General features: G+C 36.3%; 1 protein-coding gene across 1 annotated transcript in view; it reads right to left on the bottom strand.

The window, feature by feature from the left end:
- Window positions 1–3,710: 3,710 nt before the first annotated feature.
- The window catches only part of NUP37 (nucleoporin 37), a 42,131-nt gene continuing 25,695 nt past the window's right edge, over window positions 3,711–20,146 (bottom strand). Inside the window, exons 6-10 of the mRNA XM_082419525.1 lie at window positions 14,043–14,133; window positions 7,447–7,628; window positions 6,918–6,968; window positions 4,457–4,550; window positions 3,711–3,974 (exon numbers count right to left, since the gene is read on the bottom strand). Of these exons, the coding sequence (XP_082275651.1) occupies window positions 3,861–3,974; window positions 4,457–4,550; window positions 6,918–6,968; window positions 7,447–7,628; window positions 14,043–14,133 (532 nt within the window). The 3' untranslated portion in view covers window positions 3,711–3,860. The remainder of the gene's footprint in view (window positions 3,975–4,456; window positions 4,551–6,917; window positions 6,969–7,446; window positions 7,629–14,042; window positions 14,134–20,146) is intronic.

Here is a 20,146-nt window from a genome sequence, read left to right as displayed (position 1 = left end):
TCTTCTTGAGATGGTTGCAGAGATTAACCTTAATTTTGGCCAAAGTCTAATCTTGTCTGGATTTGGCTCAGTGATAAGACAACAGCTGTGTTTATAAGAAAGATCAAAGTTTTGTGTTTAACCACCATTAGAAGCGAAGAGACCAGCAGCATTTATTGTCTTTTACTACAAAGGAAGGAAATAGGCACTCAACTCAATATAGCACTAAAAAATGCAGTTGGTAGAAATGCTTATTTCATACACCTTTAAATCTATTGGGTTACTCAAATTGTTTGCAAAGGCTGAGAAACCTGGTGGCCCTCCCCTTTCACTTACCATTGTTCATATGGATTTTATAAGCTCATATAAGTGTTACAAGTCCCAAGGTAGTGTATTCTGTTAAAAATTAGTTGAGAAGGCAAACAACTTTATAACAAAGACATGAGTTAAACAGAAATAAGCTCATCCAAAGAAATTTCCAGGCAAACGTAATTTGATCCTCATAAGGGCAACAATTGTTTTTACTAAGGTAGTTCAAAGAACAGCTGAAAAGGTCAGCAAGAAGATTCAACGCTTTTGATTTCCCATGAAGTCTGTGTCCATGCATGCAAAAGAAACTGGTTGAGTTTGAGTAATGGATATGTCATCAAATGTGTATTCGATTTTGCTTTTGTGAAATGAGATCCTCAAAGCTGATATCCTAATTATTTTGTTGTGTTACTGCGCTTAGTGAACAAATGGTTGCTATAAATTAAAGCCATGTTAATAATAACAACAAAACAAAACTACCTATGTTTTATATGGCATATTTCTTTAAATGTATAATCAGAAACAAATGTGAGCTGTTTTGAAATTCTTTTCCAATGCCTAGTTAAAAATAAATGTTTTCGAATGAGCAAGGTGTTAGATTAAAGAAACAGAGTGTTCTCTCCTGTCCCTGTTGTTGAGCATACCAACAGCTTAATAAAGATATACTGGAACAGAATGCTGCTTCTGAGGACCTGACCAGGCTCTTACCAGGAATATGTGGAAATGGACCATCATAATGTTCATTTTTACTTTAAAATATTTTATTTGGGCCCAGAACTAAGGGTATTACTGGTATGGTCTAAAGTTGGGTTAAACTGAGTTTAACTTTTTGAGCTACAGAAAAATATGGGGAATAATTTGGAGCAAATAACTTTTTCTCTCTTCAGAAATTAGTCTTGGGCACAATACTGTCTCATAACTTCCCAATCAGCATTTCTGGGATAATGTCAGATTTTGGACAATTACAAAAAACCAGACACAAATGTGCAAACCAGATTTCAATTTCTTCTCCACTGACATGAGATTTAAAACAGCAACAGGAACATTTCTAGGTCAGTGTCAATATGTAGTCACAAATTACCAAAGTAAAACAAATTGGCGAGCATGGGTGTGCGATTTTGTGTTTTTGGCATGGGAGAGACATTGAAATATTCACAACATACAAGCCAAATCATAAAAATAAAATGAGACTTATGATCCCATCATTTTGAAAGCGTAGATTTAGTTCTGACATCTTGCAGATTTGTGATATCCTGACTTTTGCTTCAACAGTCCTAAATAACACAAGTTTTAGAACATAAGCACAACATTTTTTTCTTTCTAAAATGTTTGTAAGTGAAGCAATCCTGAGGAAAACAATTTCAACAGAAGAAAAACCTCTTAGGCATATTTATAAACAAACAAGGAAAAACTACAACACACAAACACACACACAATCAGATCTCATATTATTTATCAGGAATTAGAAGTGATGACCAATAATTACTTCCCCATTAAACATTTCCTCCTGTTTCAGTCTAATTTAAACATAGTTATCGAAGAACAAAGTTTACTAAGGAAAAAGAATATCATTATACCATTTAAAGTAATTGAACACACTAAAGTTTAGCAACAAAGTAGAAGCTGGAAAATCATCAGATAGCCTGTATATGAGATCTAAAGAAAGGAAGGTTAGAATTCTCAATGCTTACTCAGTATAAAATGTATACCACTCCTGAAACTAAGGACATTCCTCTCATTTCTTGAGACTGTCTTATCTCAGTCACCTTAATTTACAAATGTAACCACCATTTTCCCTCTTTGAGGGTAACACTTCCTGCCTCTCTTTGGCATAACTGTATTTACAGTTTTTTTCCCCACTTGTCCCCTAAGACAGTAGCTCCACTGGGTAATTTCATCAGACAACTTTTATAAACCTTTTTCCAGAGGATTTCCTAAATACCCAAATACCCAAGCCCCAACATACTCACTTCTCCAATCTCCATTCCTAAGCCCACTCAATTCCTAAGTCAACTTTTCTAAGTATAAGACAATTTTCAAATATACTGGCCCAATTTGTCACTTTTGAAATACACCCTGAAATGACAAATTCTTACAAATTATTTGCCCCTTCTTGATGCTTTTAGGGTTCTCTGTCCCATCACAGAGACTGTTAAAGGGAACCACGTCAAAAGTCCCTCACCTTTGCCTTAAGTTCAAAATCTGCTTATGAAGGGGTAAAAGAAAATATTTTTAATGTTTGGTAATAGTATTTTACTGTATTAAATAATTAACTTGGGAATTGCTATGCTGTACAATATTTCATCTGTAATTTAACAAATGCAACAGTTTATACCAAACATCTACATGATTACAAAATTTTACTAAATTAAAAAAAAAATTACCTGCAGCAATTCCGTAGTTCTTAAAGATAATTTTGATTTCATAAGATACTTATTTAAGACATTTTATGAATAGAAAACTTGAGTAAAAAATATTTATTGGCATTATTAATTAAAAATAGATTTCCAGTTCTTCAAAAACAAGAACTATCCATCTCTGAAAAAATTAATAATACCTACAAATCCCTGAACTGTGCGAGACATATTAGGTATTTTCATTCACCTTCACTTAATCCTCACAGTAACTTCATGAGACAGTGATTCCTATCTCCATTTTACAGCATGAAATGCAACTTCAGAGAGGGCATTAACTTGCAGGAATGCGGAGTTTGTAGAAATTTATTTAGCTCTATTATACTCTTCTGATTAGATCATGATGCGACATGGCTGTCTTACACAATGTTTACTTCAATGATCTTGAGGAGCGTGAATATAGTTCTACTGCCACTAGGTGCCATCTCAAAAACATTTAAGTTTGGTAAGAATGGTGAAGATTTATAAAAGGCGGAGGCTGTTAAAGGTATTAAATCATAAGTTATTTTTCAAGGTAAGCTTTATCCCATATATCAGATGTTCTGAGAACGCTGAGAGGTCCAGTCAAAAGGAATTTGCATATAGTAAATAAATAGGGTTGAGTTACGTAATGAGTCACATTTTAAAGAAACTGAGAATCATTTCTTATATTAAGTTGAATAATAATCCTTTATAATTACTGAAGAAGTTGTAATAAGACCCCTACATATATAGGTTGCTAACAAAAATGCATATACATTCATCCCCACATATACATTCAACCATTTCCAGAGTAACACTGAAAGGAGAGACCTTTTTTTCCTTTTGTAAATGTTTGTGTCTTTGAGAATTAGGAAAACAGTATGTATTTAAGGTATAGAAGATAGGATACACTTTGGAAAGTCCTGTGATAAAGTCAAAAGCATTATGTTTCCTTAATCATCTCTTTTCTAGAGCTGCTGAGTCAACTGTAGTCTTAAAGATGACTAAAAAAAAAAAAAAATACACACACAGAATAGAGTAGGAAAATAATTTTTCAAACCATCAACATTTTATTTAAAAAAAGCAATTGGAACATTTCTAGATCTTACAGTATATATTTGATACAAAAATAAGGAATTCTCCAAAATACGTACTAAAAATACAGTTTTATGGATCTAAGTACACAGAAAATTTATTTTACATTTCAGTCACCCAAAATAACAGCTTGTGGTCTCCTCCGATTGCACACAGTGGGAGACTTCTATGCCAGGAAAGGCCAGATCCAACGGCTACAGAACCAACGAGGATGGGCTATAGAATATGTGAAGAATTAAAGAAGCTCAATACATTACCGACATTAATAAATAAAAACTACCCTTCAAAAATAAGAAATGCATTGAAAAATTGTCTTTTTTTTATAGTGGAAACAGAATTAAAAAATGTGTTCCCTCAGAGGTGAAGTACACATTAGAAGGATACAAATAATCTATGAATAATTGGTGCAGTCCAGATTCTAACATTTTTGCAGTCTAAACCAACCAAGCAAGCAAAATTATTATATTTAAATGAAGAAGGAAATAGAAGAAATAAAATGCTTCTTACATGAATATTGGCAAAAAGCCTGTTACCACTGGTGATGTAAATATCAAAAAATGCTTTCTCTTTCCAATTTAATCAGGTAATAGATATTCATAAATGTTTTAGTTACACATTACAAATCTGGGGGGCTATAAGGAGAAAAGTAGAAAACACAAATTTAAAACTACATATGCCACCAAACATCTCCACATTACCTGAGGGTGTCCTAAATGATGAATTTGAAACTGGCTTGCCATTTTTCCAGGATAACCAGTGGTTGCAAACAAGTTTTCATTAATTGTGGACCACCTAAGAAAAGACAAAGGATGAAAATCAGTACAGAATCCTACAGACAACTATACGCTTTTCTAAGATTGGTTATTTCTTTTTATACAAAAATGATAATTTTATAACCCTAAATCTGATAATATGGCTTTACAATCAGACTGGGAATTCCAGGGAAGTTAGCTGTAAATATTTTCTCATTCTGTGAATATTTCTTAAGTGCTTACTTATCATGTGCCACTTTGTTAAATTACAAAGCTACACAAGGTTAGCAGTTCCTTTCTTTTTTTAAAAAAATTATTTATTTATTTATTTATTTATTATTTATGGCTGTGTTGGGTTTTTGCCCCTGTGCAAGGCAACTGGGCTCTCCCCAGTTGCGGCAAGTGGGGGCCACTCCTCATCGCGGTGCGCGGGCCTCTCACTATCGCGGCCTCTCTTGTTGCGGAGCACAGGCTCCAGACGCGCAGGCTCAGCAATTGCGGCTCACGGGCCTAGCTGCTCCGCGGCATGCGGGATCCTCTCAGACCAGGGCTCGAACCCGTGTCCCCTGCATTGGCAGGCAGACTCCCAACCACTGCACCACCAGGGAAGCCCAAGCAGTTCCTTTCTTATAACGAAAAGGCTGACAGTATGATAGGAGATACAAACAAGGAATGAGACAGATAGAAAATATTTCACAGTGCAATACATTAAAAAAACCCCATACATTTAATGTTCTTACTAACATTTGTTTTAAAATTAGTGATAAACTTATGAGTTTAAACTCCTTGGAATCATGTAAACACCTGGAATATATAGATGTTTAAATATTCAAGTATTAAGGCATCATAGATATTGGAATATAATGAATGATCAAGTGTTAATGGAGCTCCAGCAACAAGCCCAGCACTATAATAAGTGCAGTAGGGGAGGTACAAGGGGGAAAAAAAAAGATTCCTTGACAAAAAACAAACAAAAAACCCACTAAAGTCTAGTTATTATTTTAATGTGTGGCAGACATTATGTGTTGCTTGTCCAACAGCCAGCCATTCTGCCTTTTTTCTGTGCTAACTGAACCGCAAGTATGTTCTGGCACAGTGTGTCCAAGCCCAAGGGATGAGACACACCTGGTAAAGGCAAAGATAGCAACCCCCGATAAAAGGGGTGCTCCTTCGTCTCCTCTTATTTTGGACAATGTGGTATGAGGCTATGGTGCCTGGAACTCTGGCAGCCATCTTGTGATTGGGAAGCAGGAAGCCAAAGCCTGTCGTTGAGGCTGGCAGAGGGAAAGGTCTGAACTCTTAATGACATCAGTAAGCTACTAAACCAATCCTCAGACCGCCTCCTCCAGACTTAGGTACCACAGTTCGTTGACTTTCTTTTTAGCAACTGGAAGAAAAATGTTTAAAACTGAAGTATAGTTAGTTGATTTACAATATCGTGCTAGTTTCAGGGGTACAGCACGGTGATTCAGTTACAAATACATATATATATATGTATTTCTTTCCCTTATAAGTTATTACAAAATATTGAGTATAGTTCTCTATGCTATATAGTAGGTCCTTGTTGGTTATCTATTTTATATATAGTACTGTGTATGTGTTAATCCCAAACTCCTAATTTATCCCTCCCCCACCCCCCTTTCCCCTTTGGTAACCATAAGTTTGTTTTCTATGTCTGTGAGTCTATAGTTTTGTTGATTTTAAAATGTGTATTTGCTCACATCTCTGAAATCAGGATGCATCTTATAATCTATGGCATTCTTACATTTAGTTGAATATATTTTTTTCTTAGGAATACATAAAATAATAGTGTCCCCAGGTTCTACAATTTTATTGGGGGTATCTTAGATTTGATGAAATACAGCACATAATAAATGTTCTAGTGACTTTAGTCTCTGTTAGTAAATTTTCCTGAGGCCGAAAGCACCCTAATGACTACACTATACAATGCAGTATTACATAAAAATGAATGAAAAAGAACAAGTACATTAATTTACATGGAAAAAAGGTCACAGATATATAATATCCAGTGTGTTCTCATTTAAAGAACAATGTAGTTCATATGCATAAACGTGGGTCCACCTACATTTTACGTCTTTATCAGCACAAAAAATAAGAAAGCATATGCTTCAAATTGTTGAGGTGGCATTGGTGGAGTGGCAACATTTTGTATTTTATAAAAATTTTCAAAGAAAATATTGGAAAACAATCTCTCACCCAGACCAAAAGACAAAAGCAAAGACTTAGTTAGGAAAGTAAAACATCCATTTATAAAAGAATCAGAGAAAAAGAAAAAAATCAGTGCAAAGGAGAGGACTGGGAAAGTATTCCAGGAGTTGGTGCAGCATGAGCAAAGTAACCAAATTCAGAAAATGAAATTGTAACCCCAACAAAAATGGTACATTACCTGAATAAGCAGGCTCGATCCATGTGGACAGGTCTCTTATCTTGAGGGTAACTAAAAGATAATATTTTATGTTTTATGAATTACGTGTTGGTCTTAAGTAGAGGGACTTAAGGTTTAAAAAGTATTTTCTCTTTAAAGAACACAATGCCCAAGGTATGTAAACTGTGGCAAAATTCCAAATAAGCACTGAATTAAAATAGCTGAAATATGATAAAGACATAAGCATGATTTAGAACCATTGCAGAACACCATCATTCAACAGGGTCAGTGTTTTTTCTTCTTTTTTTAACATAAGTAAACACTGCTCAGATCAAAGATCTCCTCCTCTGCCATTTTTCTTTGTTATTCTCAAAGTAAATCTGTAAAAGCCATCTCTGTTACATAAAAGCCCATAGCTCTGGCCCTTCTACAGGAAAGACTTGCTTTTGCTCTATAGTGTGGCCCAGGTATACAAGAATGGGTCAATGGATCATACAGCAATAGTGACTGATTTTTTGGTAAGCAATAGATAAATATACTAAGGAAGTACCTGGACCGAGTAATATCCCAAATTAACCAATCATTCCCTGCAACAGCTCCAACTTTGAAGGTGTTTTTTAAGCACCAGTGTGCTGACATTAATGGCATCTGTTCTGATTCAAGAGATAAAATAGCCTGTTGAGCCAAAAGATCATAAAACCGAATTGTTCCATTCTTCTCTGCAACCATCAACTGTAAGACAGAAAAAGAAAGAAAATTCAACCACCTAATTTACTAACCACCTAATTTACTAAATCTGAGAAGGAGGCAGAGATTCAATGTCGTACATATAGTAAAATGTAAACATTTGCATATATTACAAATCGGAGATCAAATGCAAAGGAAATAAGACAAGCCTAGGTAAAAATCTCTATCAAATATTAAAAAATCTCATAGTAAACGGGCAAAAGACAGACATAAAAAAATTGGATACAATTTTAAATGATTATGTATGGTCACCAGGAAGAAGAGATCAGCCTAAAGATTCATTCTGGGTAAATTATACATACACACACACACACACGAGTTATTCACAGTAGGTAAGGTTCTATAAAGTTGCTGCAAACACTGAATTAGCGGGTATCAAACCACTGATCCTAAAGGAAATTAAAGGGTTCAGTTCTATGAGTCTCTGATCACATTTTTGTCAACTGATCAATACATAATCTTGTGTGTTTCTGTTTAAAGACGTCTTATTTAATATATATTGATTCATTAACATAGAACTCACAGGCAGCAGCACTGTAACTCATGCCTGAACAAAGCTTACCCAACACGTATTTTCTCCATAAGGCATATCACAGCCTTCCTGAACTTAGAAACACTAGGTAGCTCTTTAGCAGTGTGCTTGGGGGCTATTTTACACAGTGAAAGAAACTGCCAACAAAAAGCATAAAAATGTGGCACTAAATAGACTATGAATAGGATACTTGTTTACAATATGAGAGCTAAAACAAGAAGGCAGAGTACTGCCTTATTCAGCCTTAGCTGGGAATGTGCACATTAGCCAACTCAAATTTTTTGTTGCTCTGTGCATGTCTGTGACTGTCAAAGTGTGATGGTGTTGATTTTGGGGTTACAAATAAATTTTAGTGAGTAGGCAAATTTGCAAATGTGGAATCTGTGGATAATGAAGATCTACTGTATACACACATGTATATGTAAAACACTATGCCATGTTCAACAGAAGTCCACGGTAAAAGACACGATGCTGGATCTCAAGAAACTTTCCATCTAGAGAAGAGAATTTGAAAAAAAACTGTTCATAATTTTAGGCGAAATACAGTGGGATGCAAAAGAAGTAGTGATTATTTAGAACATGGGTAGTCTTTAAAATTAGGGGATTCTTAAGAGAAAAGGTGTAATTTAAAACTATTCTCGGGACTTCCCTGGTGGTCCAGTGGTTAGGACTTCACTTTGCAATGCAGGAGTGCAGGTTAGATCCCAGGTTGAGGAGCTAAGATCCCACATGCCTCGGGGCCAAAGAACCAATAGAAGGAACAGAAGCAATATTGTAACAAATTCAATAAAGACTTAAAAAAAAAAATGGTCCACATCAAAAAATCTTTAAAAAAGTAAATAAAACTATTCTCAATAACAGGAAGTCAATGACAAATATACAACAAAAACAAGTGCAACATTGAGCTTTACATGCCATGCCTTATTTAATCCTCATAACCACTATCTGAGGAAATTGCTATCATTAATCCCATTTTTCAGAAAGGAGACTGAGGTGCAGAGTGATTAAAATAACTTGTTGAAGATCTCACCACTAGCCTGTGGCAGAGCCTGGATTTGAACTCAGGTCTGAACCCAGGTCTAACTACAGTGCACATGTTCCTTACTACAAGACTAGATTATCAAGATTGATTAAGTGGTCTGGTGTGCTATGTATAGTCAAGGGTGGGGAAGGACGGGAAATGGGAGGAGACCAAGGAAGACTTACCTGGACCTAGTAAAAATACTTGAGACTTTGAGCCTGTCTATAAAAATCTTGAGAATTTCAGGTATAACTTATGAACGATGGAAGGGCCAAGTCTACCCGGCCCAGGACCTAAGCCAGGAGAGCCAATAAAGCACGGGGGGTTACGAGTGCAGCTTCTTCAGTCAGGCTACCTGGTTCCGCTCTCAGGAACTGTAAGACCTTGAGCACACGGGGCTAATACAGTATCTGCTTCATAGGGCTGTTGGGGAGGATGGTACCAGTTAATACAGTTGACCCTTGAACAAGGTGGGGAGAGCCTTAGGGCAACTGACCCTCTGCACTGCTGAAAATCTGTATATAACTTATAGTTGGCCCTCTGTATCTGCGGTTCCTCCCTATCCACGGTTCCTGCATCTGCAGTTTCAACCAACCAAAGATCATTTAGTACTGTAGTATTTACTACTGAAAAAAAATCTGTGTATTAGTGGATCTGTGTAGTTCAAATCCATGTTGTTCAAGGGTCAACTGTACATGTTAAAGCGCTTAGAACTGCTTTAGCACAGAGTAGGCACTCAAAAAACATTAGCTATTATAGTTTGAAGTCAGATTGAAAACTACTTTCTAGCAAAAAAAAATTATTTTGGTTATTTACTGTTTCTAAAACTGTGCTCAATGGTGACTTTTATTTGTTGTTGTTTTGAAAGAGCAGATAGAGTAAAAAAGTTAATTTTTTAAGTTTCAGAATTGCTGGATCTAAAAACATTACAGGGGAATTCTTCTTGGACTTTTCAGAACCATAAACAGTAATTTGTACTGACTTTTCACAGGGGAAATATCTCAAATAGCAAGGAACACTGTAGTACTTGAATCAGACTGAGGTCAAATCTGTGACTGTGTGATCTAGGGCAAATTAATCTTTTGGTGCTTCAGTTTTCTTACCTACAAAATAGATAGAATAATGCTACCAACCTGAGAGTATTTGTGAAATTATATGAGAGAACTTACATGAAGTTCTCAGCACAGCTCCTGGCACTGAGAAAGCATTCAACAAATGTTGATTGTTACACCTCATTTCATTTGGCAGCTCTAACCTCTTTTCTCTTAGGGTCAGAGAAAAGGATGTCCTCAGTCCAAACCCTCTGATCCCATGACATCCTAAATGCTTGCTTCTGTTATTACCACCTGATGAAATCCTAGCTCCAACTGTGGTTTATTGGACTTAAGAGCTTCGCTTCTAGAGATCTTCTGACTTTTGTAACTTGATGATGATGATGATGATGATGATGATGATGATGGTGATGGTGATGTATCGCCACGCACCTTGTGGGATCCCCAACCAGGGATCAAACCCAGGCCCCGGCAGTGAAAGTGCTGAGTCCTAACCACTGGACTGCCAGGGAATTCCCTATTAACTTTACTATTAAATGCTAGTGTTTGCTTTGTGCTTTCCACATTACATGGCTCTTTTGTGTACTTTATATCTCACAAGATTTTCATAAGAATTTTATGAGATAGGTGATCATGGACCCATCTCTCTTTCTTCTCTGGCTCCCTCATTTTCATCAAGACCAAGCATAACAGAACAAAAATTCTGGGCTTCATCTGATATGGCAGACCAATGAGAACCACGAGATTGTTTCAGTAGTAATAATAGTGTCAACAATGACAAGCAGCTGAAATTGACTGAGTGCTTATTATGTATCAGGTTTTCTTTTAAGGACTTTATAAGTGTTCACTCATTTAATCTTCATGAGCTTCCATTTTACAAGATGAGGAATTGAAGGTAGTGATTGAGAGAGGTTTTGTAACCTGCCAGAGATCATATAGCTAGTAACTGGTGAAACTGGGATTTGACTCCGGGTAGTTAACTCAAGAGTCCATACCTTTAACTGCTACTCTGTGTTGCCTTTCTGTAATTTTAGGTTTTTGAGTTTAGTAGTGACACGATGAAACTGATATTTAAATATTAGTCTAACTGAAGTAGGCAAGAAGAATCAGATTGAAGAGCCAAAGATTTTAGAAACAAGGACTGGCAAGGATGACTTGTGAGAATAGAAAGGTGAGAATACACATTAATGACCAAGAGGAATGTACTGTAGTGACAGTGAAGAAAAACTTAAAAGACCTGGAAACATTTGCATATAGGAAAGGAAGATACCAAAGATGATTTCAGGATATTTGAGTTGATGCGATTTAGAGCAGGGATTTCCCAACATTCTGAAGTCATGGGAACAATAAAAAAAAAGGAGATGGGGTAGGGTGAAATTTCAGTGTTATATAGAAGAATAATAGAAATTAACTTAAAGCATATGGAAGAAAGGGATCTCAAATAACCATAAATTAAGATATAAGTTTTGGGACAGAGGTTATAATAAACATCCTCATTTCTCAACTAGGTCACAGTTTTTGGTTTTTTTTTTAGGTCACAGTTTTTAAAAAGTGGCCTATGATATTTATATATGGTAATATTAACATTTTGGTAGATTCCTTGATTATGCTTCAAGTAGACTCACTGCTACAGGGGAGAAATCTAGACATAAAATTTAGGACCTGGATTCAGAAATAAGATTTACTTACACATGGAAATAATCCCTATACATGTAATATGAATAAATCAGAAAATTGCGCTCATGTACACATACAGAATATAATTCTACTGATAAAATATCCAACAGGCCTGAAACAAGTTTTCATGGAATCCCAGAGAACACACTTATGTAGTCTGGGGCATCTCGGCTCAGGATTATCTTGAAGACTGTGAGCAGATCTGATTAAAACTTATGTCATCATTCTACTTAACAAGATTTTGATTCCAACACTTAAAATCTGTGTAACTGTATATACATGTTTTTCTTACTTATAAGTCAGTGTGTAACTCAATGACAAGGACTTTATTCATTCCTTTATCCTCTATTATAATAAAGGGTATAGTATGGGTGAGAACTACTCCTTACAACAATTTACAAATACATGGTGAAAGAAGAGTTAGCAGTGGAGGAAGAAAAAGGGAATATACATGCACAGATGCTCAAGAGGACGAGAATAATGCAGTTTTAAAGACCAAGTGAGCAGGGTTTCAAGGCAGAAGTGATCAATAGTGTAAAAAGCTGCCTTGAGACTAAGAATGGAAGAAAAGCCCATTGGATTTGTTAAAAATATCACTGATGACTTTTGAGAGAGTAGAGGAGACTGAATAAGATTAAAGAGTTAGATCAAGGGATAGGGAAAGAGGAACTGAAGTTAAGAGGTGTTAAGTGATGGGTTCAAATATTCAGAAATAAAAGGTGTGAAGAAGATAGACTAAAAAGGGGAAACAGAAGAACGTAATGGTTAAGAGCAAGACATATGGAGGAGGTTGCTTGGGTACACATGCCAATTTTTCCAGTTAGTAGCTGTGTGAACTTGGGCAAGTTACTTAACTCCTCTGAGCTTTGGTTTCCTTATCTGTAAAATGAAATCATCACAGTACCCATCTCATAAGGTTGCCATGTGGATTAAATGACCTAACTTAATATGAGATGCTGACAATGAGCCAAGCATATATAGGTACTATGTAAGTTTCTGCCATGATTAATCAAGGCTACCTTTTTGTGCCAAGTGTGAGGACAGAAAAGAGTCATGGAGAAGTATGAAGACATTACAGGGCTATGAAAAGCAGGATGCCTAGGAACTAACATGAACTCCAGACAGTGGAAGGACTAACTTTAAGAAGATGAACGTGGCAACTTCTTAGATCCTAGGGAAGGATAAAATAGAGCAATCCCCAAGAGAAGATACTGGCAAATGAGAGAACTCTTGGTGAATGGCTCCTATCTTCTCAATGAAATTAAGTTAAGGTCAATTGATAATAACTCACAGTGTATTTTTGAATTTTAGAAAGCTTTACTATGAATAGGAATTGAATACCACTGCAGCTAGGTCAAATTTGCCTTAAGCCACTGATGCTTTCTGTTTATAAACTATGGCTCACGAACATGGATTTAACTTTTTTTAAACAAATACTGCTTACTAGATAGTCTGGGCATTAGTTTTTAGATCATAACCTATCAGAGGGCATGAAAAGTGTACTCTGAATAAATGCCATTTATAGATGATGATTGTCAAATAAAAACTTAATTACAGAGAACTTTTAAGGTTCTAGATTAATCCAAATGCATTTGTGCTAATTAAGAGTCTCTGAGGGCTTCCCTGGTGGTGCAGTGGTTGAGAATCCGCCTGCCAATGCAGGGGACACGGGTTCGAGCCCTGGTCTGGGAAGATCCCACATGCCGCGGAGCAACTAGGCCCATGAGCCACAACTACTGAGCCTGCGTGTCTGGAGCCTGTGCTCCACAACAAGAGAGGACGCAACAAGAGAGGCCGCGACAGTGAGAGGCCCGCGCACTGCGATGAAGAGTGGCCCCCGCTCGCCGCAACTAGAGAAAGCCCTCACACAGAAACGAAGACCCAACACAGCCAAAAATAAATAAATAAATTTAAAAAAAGAACTCTCAAAACTCAACAGTAAGAGAATAGCCCAATTAAAAAAAAATGTACAAAAAACCACATTTATTCCTTTAAAAAAAAAAAAAGAGTCTCTGAGGTGGAAAAAGTCATTGATTTTTCTCCTCTATGTGTGCAAGTATTACACATGTATATGTCTTTTCAGCTAGATAGAAGAAAGCTAAGTTATAAATAATAACCTTAAAACTTTCCTCAGGATGCCAGCACACACTCATTCCAGGGGAACGAAGAAGAAAATGAGCTGTCTGTATTCCTTCCAAGTTCCAAATCCTAATAAAAGAATAGGAGTATAATGTTAAAGTTTTGATAATTACTAAAAAAATTAAATTTCCATAAATTTATTCAAAGCTATCAACTAGAGATTATAGGGTAGACATCTGTATTTAAAGCATATCCTTTAAAGAAAATTATAACAAAATTATAATTATTTTAGAAAATGTAAAAGTAGTATGAAGAATTTAAGTTTTACCACACTCAATAATGGAAAAACAGTCACATACATTTTCTCTCTAATTAATCTAGTACGGCAACACTAACACAGTAACCAAATTAAATTATTCATGAACTCTTTTATTTTGTGGACAGGATCTTGAAGTTTCTAGGTCACTAATCAGGTTGCATTCCAACTTCAGCAGTCACTTCGATTAACAATAATTTCTACCAGGGGTGCTTAAAACATACACCTGTACCCCCCTCCCCTACCCCAATGCCCCCATTTTTTTTTTTTAAATTTATTTATTTTTATTTATTTATTTATGGCTGTGTTGGGTCTTCGTTTCTGTGCGAGGGCTTTCTCTAGTTGCGGCAAGCGGGGTCCACTCTTCATCGCGGTGCGCGGGCCTCTCACTGTCGAGGCCTCTCTTGTCGCGGAGCACAGGCTCCAGACGCGCAGGCTCAGCAGTTGTGGCTCATGGGCCCAGTTGCTCCGTGGCATGTGGGATCTTCCCAGACCAGGGCTCGAACCCGTGTCCCCTGCATTGGCAGGCAGACTCTCAACCACTGCGCCACCAGGGAAGCCCCCATTTTAAAAATAGCATATAAAGAAGCTAGTATGAAATGATGTGAATTTAGGGAGATAGTAATTTCCCATAGTTGCTTATTCCTTCTGCCTTTGAGTTCCCATGCCAGGGGCTACTTCTTATCTTTTACCTTTTCTTTTTTTTTTTTTAAATTTATTTATTTTATTTATGGCGGTGTTGGGTCTTCGTTTCTGTGCGAGGGCTTTCTCTAGTTGTGGCAAGCGGGGGCCACTCTTCATAGCGGTGCGCGGGCCTCTCACTATCGCGGCCTCTCTTGTCGCGGAGCACAGGCTCCAGACGCGCAGGCTCAGTAATTGTGGCTCACGGGCCCAGTTGCTCCGCGGCATGTGGGATCTTCCCAGACCAGGGCTCGAACCCTTGTCCCCTGCATTGGCAGGCAGATTCTCAACCACTGCGCCACCAGGGAAGCCCTCTTTTACCTTTTCTGATCTGGCTCACTTCCCCAATTCTTCTCAAAAGGGGCCTTGATTGCTAGCTACCAGATTAAAGGATAGAAGGGCTGAAGGAACAAGCACCTGGTTCCTCCTACTCTCCCTCTCCTCAATACTTACAAATTCAGAGTAACAACAACCAACCTACTCAAGTTCCGTCTCAATTTTTTTCCCATACCCAGAGTGGAGATCAACATTCAGAAGTCTCAGTAATGGCTCTGTTGTGAGAAGTCTTATTCCCCAACCAGACTGCTCATTTCTAGCTCACTCTTCACACTCAGCTATTGTTATATCTCACTGGTACAGAGTGTGGCACAGAGTTAGCATGGCAGGAGACAGAAGGTGATGGGTGGCTGGCAAAGTGCCCACACAGTCTGGTCCTTAAGAACCGAATGCATTCATTAGAATGCCCTGGACTTTTTCTTCTAGGTTTTATAGTTCATATCTCATTAGGGACCATAAAACAATTTCAAGAAACTTAGAGAATGTGTTTTTAAAGTTGAGGCAAACTTTTATTTCAAAGAAAGAAGACATATTTATTGAACAATGCCACTACTATTCTGTGCCAAACCACATCATTTAAAAAATTTTTTCCTTTTTATAGAAATTACAGGATCTCCAATCTTGAAATACCCTCGTTACATATAAACTAACAAATATGTTTTTAAAAATGATTATCTACTTGATTAAATAATTTAGCAGCATACACTTTTCTCTTGCCAAATCAACACTTTTATCTGTATTTACTATACAGGGAGACAATTACAATTTAATTGAAGAGGGGAATCACATTTACCATGGATTTATTCAATTGTATTTCACTTCCCACAATAAATAAGATTATTAGTTATGGCAACTGAATATTTCTTTCTTCTCTATTGCCTTTTACGTAATAAAGTGCTGGGCTAGCACATATTTTACCACCATTGAAACAGCAGAAATTTGTCTTGCATATTCAGTGAATCCCATGAGAGAATGGTTTAAAGGCTCCATTCTTTTGATCTTATTCTAATATGTATTTGATTTTTGTTTGCTATTATAGTGAATAAATACATACAGAATATTTTCATGATTTTTTCCTTTTCAAATGAAGGAAACCAAAGAGATTAAAAAAAACATGGATAAAGATATTCTATAAAACAGGTCCATTAATGAAGTATATTCCTGTCCAATGAACCAAATTTTAGTCTAATTTTTAAACAGTACTTAACCTGAACAGAACCTGACATACTTTTTGGGGGAAATAAAACCCAAAAACAAACCACCAACAAAAACTGATTTAAAAATGAGAAGGGTAATCCAAATTACTTTCCAGGACTAGGATAAAATGATTTACAGCTTATAATTATATGCTTATTATATAATTCTCAGCAGTTGCATGATCCAAGTACTAAATATGCAAAATACAACAAATTGGGCTGAAATGAGTTATTATAACTAAATTAGCTACAGATGGTACACTTTAAGTTGTTAAGTCTTATTTCCCTTTTTGATAGATTCCATAATTAAGCTCTTCTTAAATCCTTTTGTGGAGCTCAACTTATTTTCCTGTGTCTTTACTGCATGTCTCATCTAGTTAATATTAGTTCCATCAGATGAAGTCACATTCCTCTTTTTTTGATACATTTTTTGCAGTATACCATATATAATAAAAATACACAAATCTGAAGCATACAGCTCAAAGAGAACACACTTGAAGAAAGCACCGAAATTAAGATAGTATTTCCAGAACTCCAGAAGTCATCTGTGCTTCCTTCCAGTCCTATTTCCTTGCCTTCTCACAAAAAGTACCCACCATCCTGACGTCTAACACCATAGCTTACATATGCTGGTTTGGAACATCATAAAGATGGAATCCTATGGAAAATACTATGGAATGTATTTCCTTGGTCTGGCAGCTTTCTTTTTTAATATATTAAAAAAAATTTTTTTTAATTTATTTTTGGCTTTGTTGGGCCTTCGTTGCTGCATGCGGGCTTTCTCTAGTTGTGGCGAGCGGGGGCTACTCTTTGTTGCGGTGCGCGGGCTTCTCACTGTGGTGGCTTCTCTTGTTGCAGAGCACGGGCTCTAGGTGTGTGGGCTTCAGTAGTTGTGGCACGTGGGCTCAGCAGTTGTGGCGCACTGGCTTAGTTGCTCCACGGCATGTGGGATCTTCCCGGACCAGGGACTGAACCCGTGCCTCCTGCATTGGCAGGTGGATTCTTAACCACTGCCCCACCAGGGAAGTCCCAGCATCTTTCACTCATCATTAAATCTTGTGAGATTTACCAACACTGTTGCATGTTGTATTTTGTTCATTCTCATTGCTGTACATAGTAGTCCATTAATTAAGTACACTGCCATGTATTTACCCATTCTACTGTTGACAGACATTTAGGTTGTTTCTAATTTATGGTCATTACCAATAATCCTGCTATAATCCTTCTTGTACATGTCTTTTAGTGAATATAGACACCCACACACCATTCCCTCCCCCTTACACAGACACACGCCCACATCTCCCCACCCTCTACCTCCACCTGCTGGGTACCTGCTAGGCGTGAAATTGCTGGATCATAGCTTACAGATATGTTCAACATTAGCAGGTATTGTGAAATAGGTTTCCAGACTGGCTGTACCTCATTTATCTTTTTTTCTTTTTTCCATATTTCTTTTTAATCACCAACTGAAAAAGTCTAAACTTTCTTTGACAAATTTTCTGACAAAACAATCTTAAAAGCATCATTTGTCTTAATGGCAAAAGGCACAACTTTTCAGCTGGGCTTATTTGTAAGGCTGATTTCTCAAATCATCCCCCTTTTTTCTTGCATTTTAGTTATTTTCATGTATCTGTGTATGAAAAAATTTCCATCAGTTTTAAAATGTAGTGAACACAATGTATAGTAAAGACTCCCTTAATTGACCTCCTTCTGACAGACTCCTTTTTCTCTCGGCAGAACTGTCAAGAACAAGAAGGTTACTTTCTAATAGCTCACGTGTGCATTTGTTGTAGGCTTACCTCGAAGGAATATGGGTTTTTTGCTTAGTGAACTGCTGTTTGTAAGTGATGTAAACCCATGCTTATTAGTGTAATTACATAATTAATATAAGCCGACAATATGAATGTGAAAGAGCTGTTTCAATGGAACTAAGTTGATGGCAACCAAATAAAGGTAAGTTTCTAAATGAAAAAAAAAGCTCTTAAATTAGGTACGCATGACAGTTACAAAAACAAGTAAAATAAAAATCTAGATATATTTGAATTACGACTGCTTAGCAAATGTTTTCATTGTAGACACTAGGTGTGGTTCAGGCAAAAAAGAGGTCTAATGCAAATCAATGGACTCATAACTTAAGAAAAACAACAAGCCTAGGTCTAATATCAAAAGACTGGCAAATTGGCAAATTTTCATAGATACATTATATATTAAAATAAGGTAGGTAGACATTCCTTTAAAATGATTTCCTGAGTTTGCTGACTTTTTCGTTAATCTAAGGAGCTACTGGTTTGGACCATGTCAGATAAGAGAGTTTCTACTGTAATAGGAAAAAAAATCATAAATTCACATTTTCATATTTCCAAATTTATTGCTAGTATATTTGTTTACAATAAATAAAATTACCTAAAAGTTAATTATAGCCACAGAAGCATACTTTTCAGGAAAATGGTATATCACAGAAAGAGAAAAGCTGTAAGGGTTTATAACCTTAACACACATAATCAAACACATGGAAACATAACAGACCCTTTATAAAAAGTATAAAAATATAACATCAAATTAAACTACTTTGACCAAAACTCAGGAGCTATATAAAACATATATGTATACCTATTCAAATGTTTGCAAGGGAAATTTCAAAACTAAAGCTTTTAAGGTAAAGTTAATCTGCTGACATAAATAAAATGAGTTTTGATACAATTTGAATCCAAGTGTAACAGACGCCTCCACCCCTCCCAACTCTGTGGTCTTAAGTAGAACTCTCAGATTTAGTTGTAAAATGTAGGGGTGAAGAGATATCCACATCTAAGATTATGAATTACATTTACCTTACTTTTGGTAGTTTATTGTTAAAATTATTGCCTTATTTCAGGCTGAGTGCTTTTCAACAGAACATTAAGTATTCTTAACCACATGGTATTTAAATGTAATTGTCCCATTTAATTAATGAAAAGGTCTCATAAATTGGGTGTTGGCATATATGGGATATCCTACATATTCTCAAGGGTCTTTTGCATTCACAATTAGTAGAGGGAGATGTTCCCTCTGAAAATTCAAAAGGAAATTTCCTGGGTAATACTAGTTCATTTGTTTGTTCTTCATTTTTAATTGGCAGCTCATTGTCTGTTAAGGAGTTCATTGTAGAAGGAAATTTCTGCTACCAAATGTTTATGACAACACAGACAAAAGAAGGGATGGATGACATTAAACGACAACATCTGTATCCATTTGGCCCTCTTTAACTGGTAAAGCAAAAAATACAAACCACAGTCTTTCTAAAAGATATGACTGGCTCACATGAATCACTGTACTGATTAATTAAATATGAAAGCAAGAACAAAAGTAATACCTAGATGTAGTTATAAAGATGAGAAGGCACTTTACAATGTTACTGGGGATAGGAAAGGGACCTCCAACATTCTTAGACAAGAAACATGTTTTCACTGAGTTTGTGATAGCAAAATGAAGATTCCTCCCGCCCCCCCATTTCCTAGTAATTGATCACTAAGTAACTCATCATGCTATGGATAATTCAAAAGAGGGGAAAACATGGTATATTTCCTAAGTAAGTGAACACACAAATAGGAAGAAAGATGAAACAAATTACAAAATT

This window comes from Balaenoptera physalus (genome assembly GCF_965194825.1).
Source record: "Balaenoptera physalus genome assembly, chromosome: 13".
Taxonomy (NCBI): Eukaryota; Metazoa; Chordata; class Mammalia; order Artiodactyla; family Balaenopteridae; genus Balaenoptera; species Balaenoptera physalus.
This window is presented reverse-complemented; position numbering and strand designations above follow the sequence as displayed.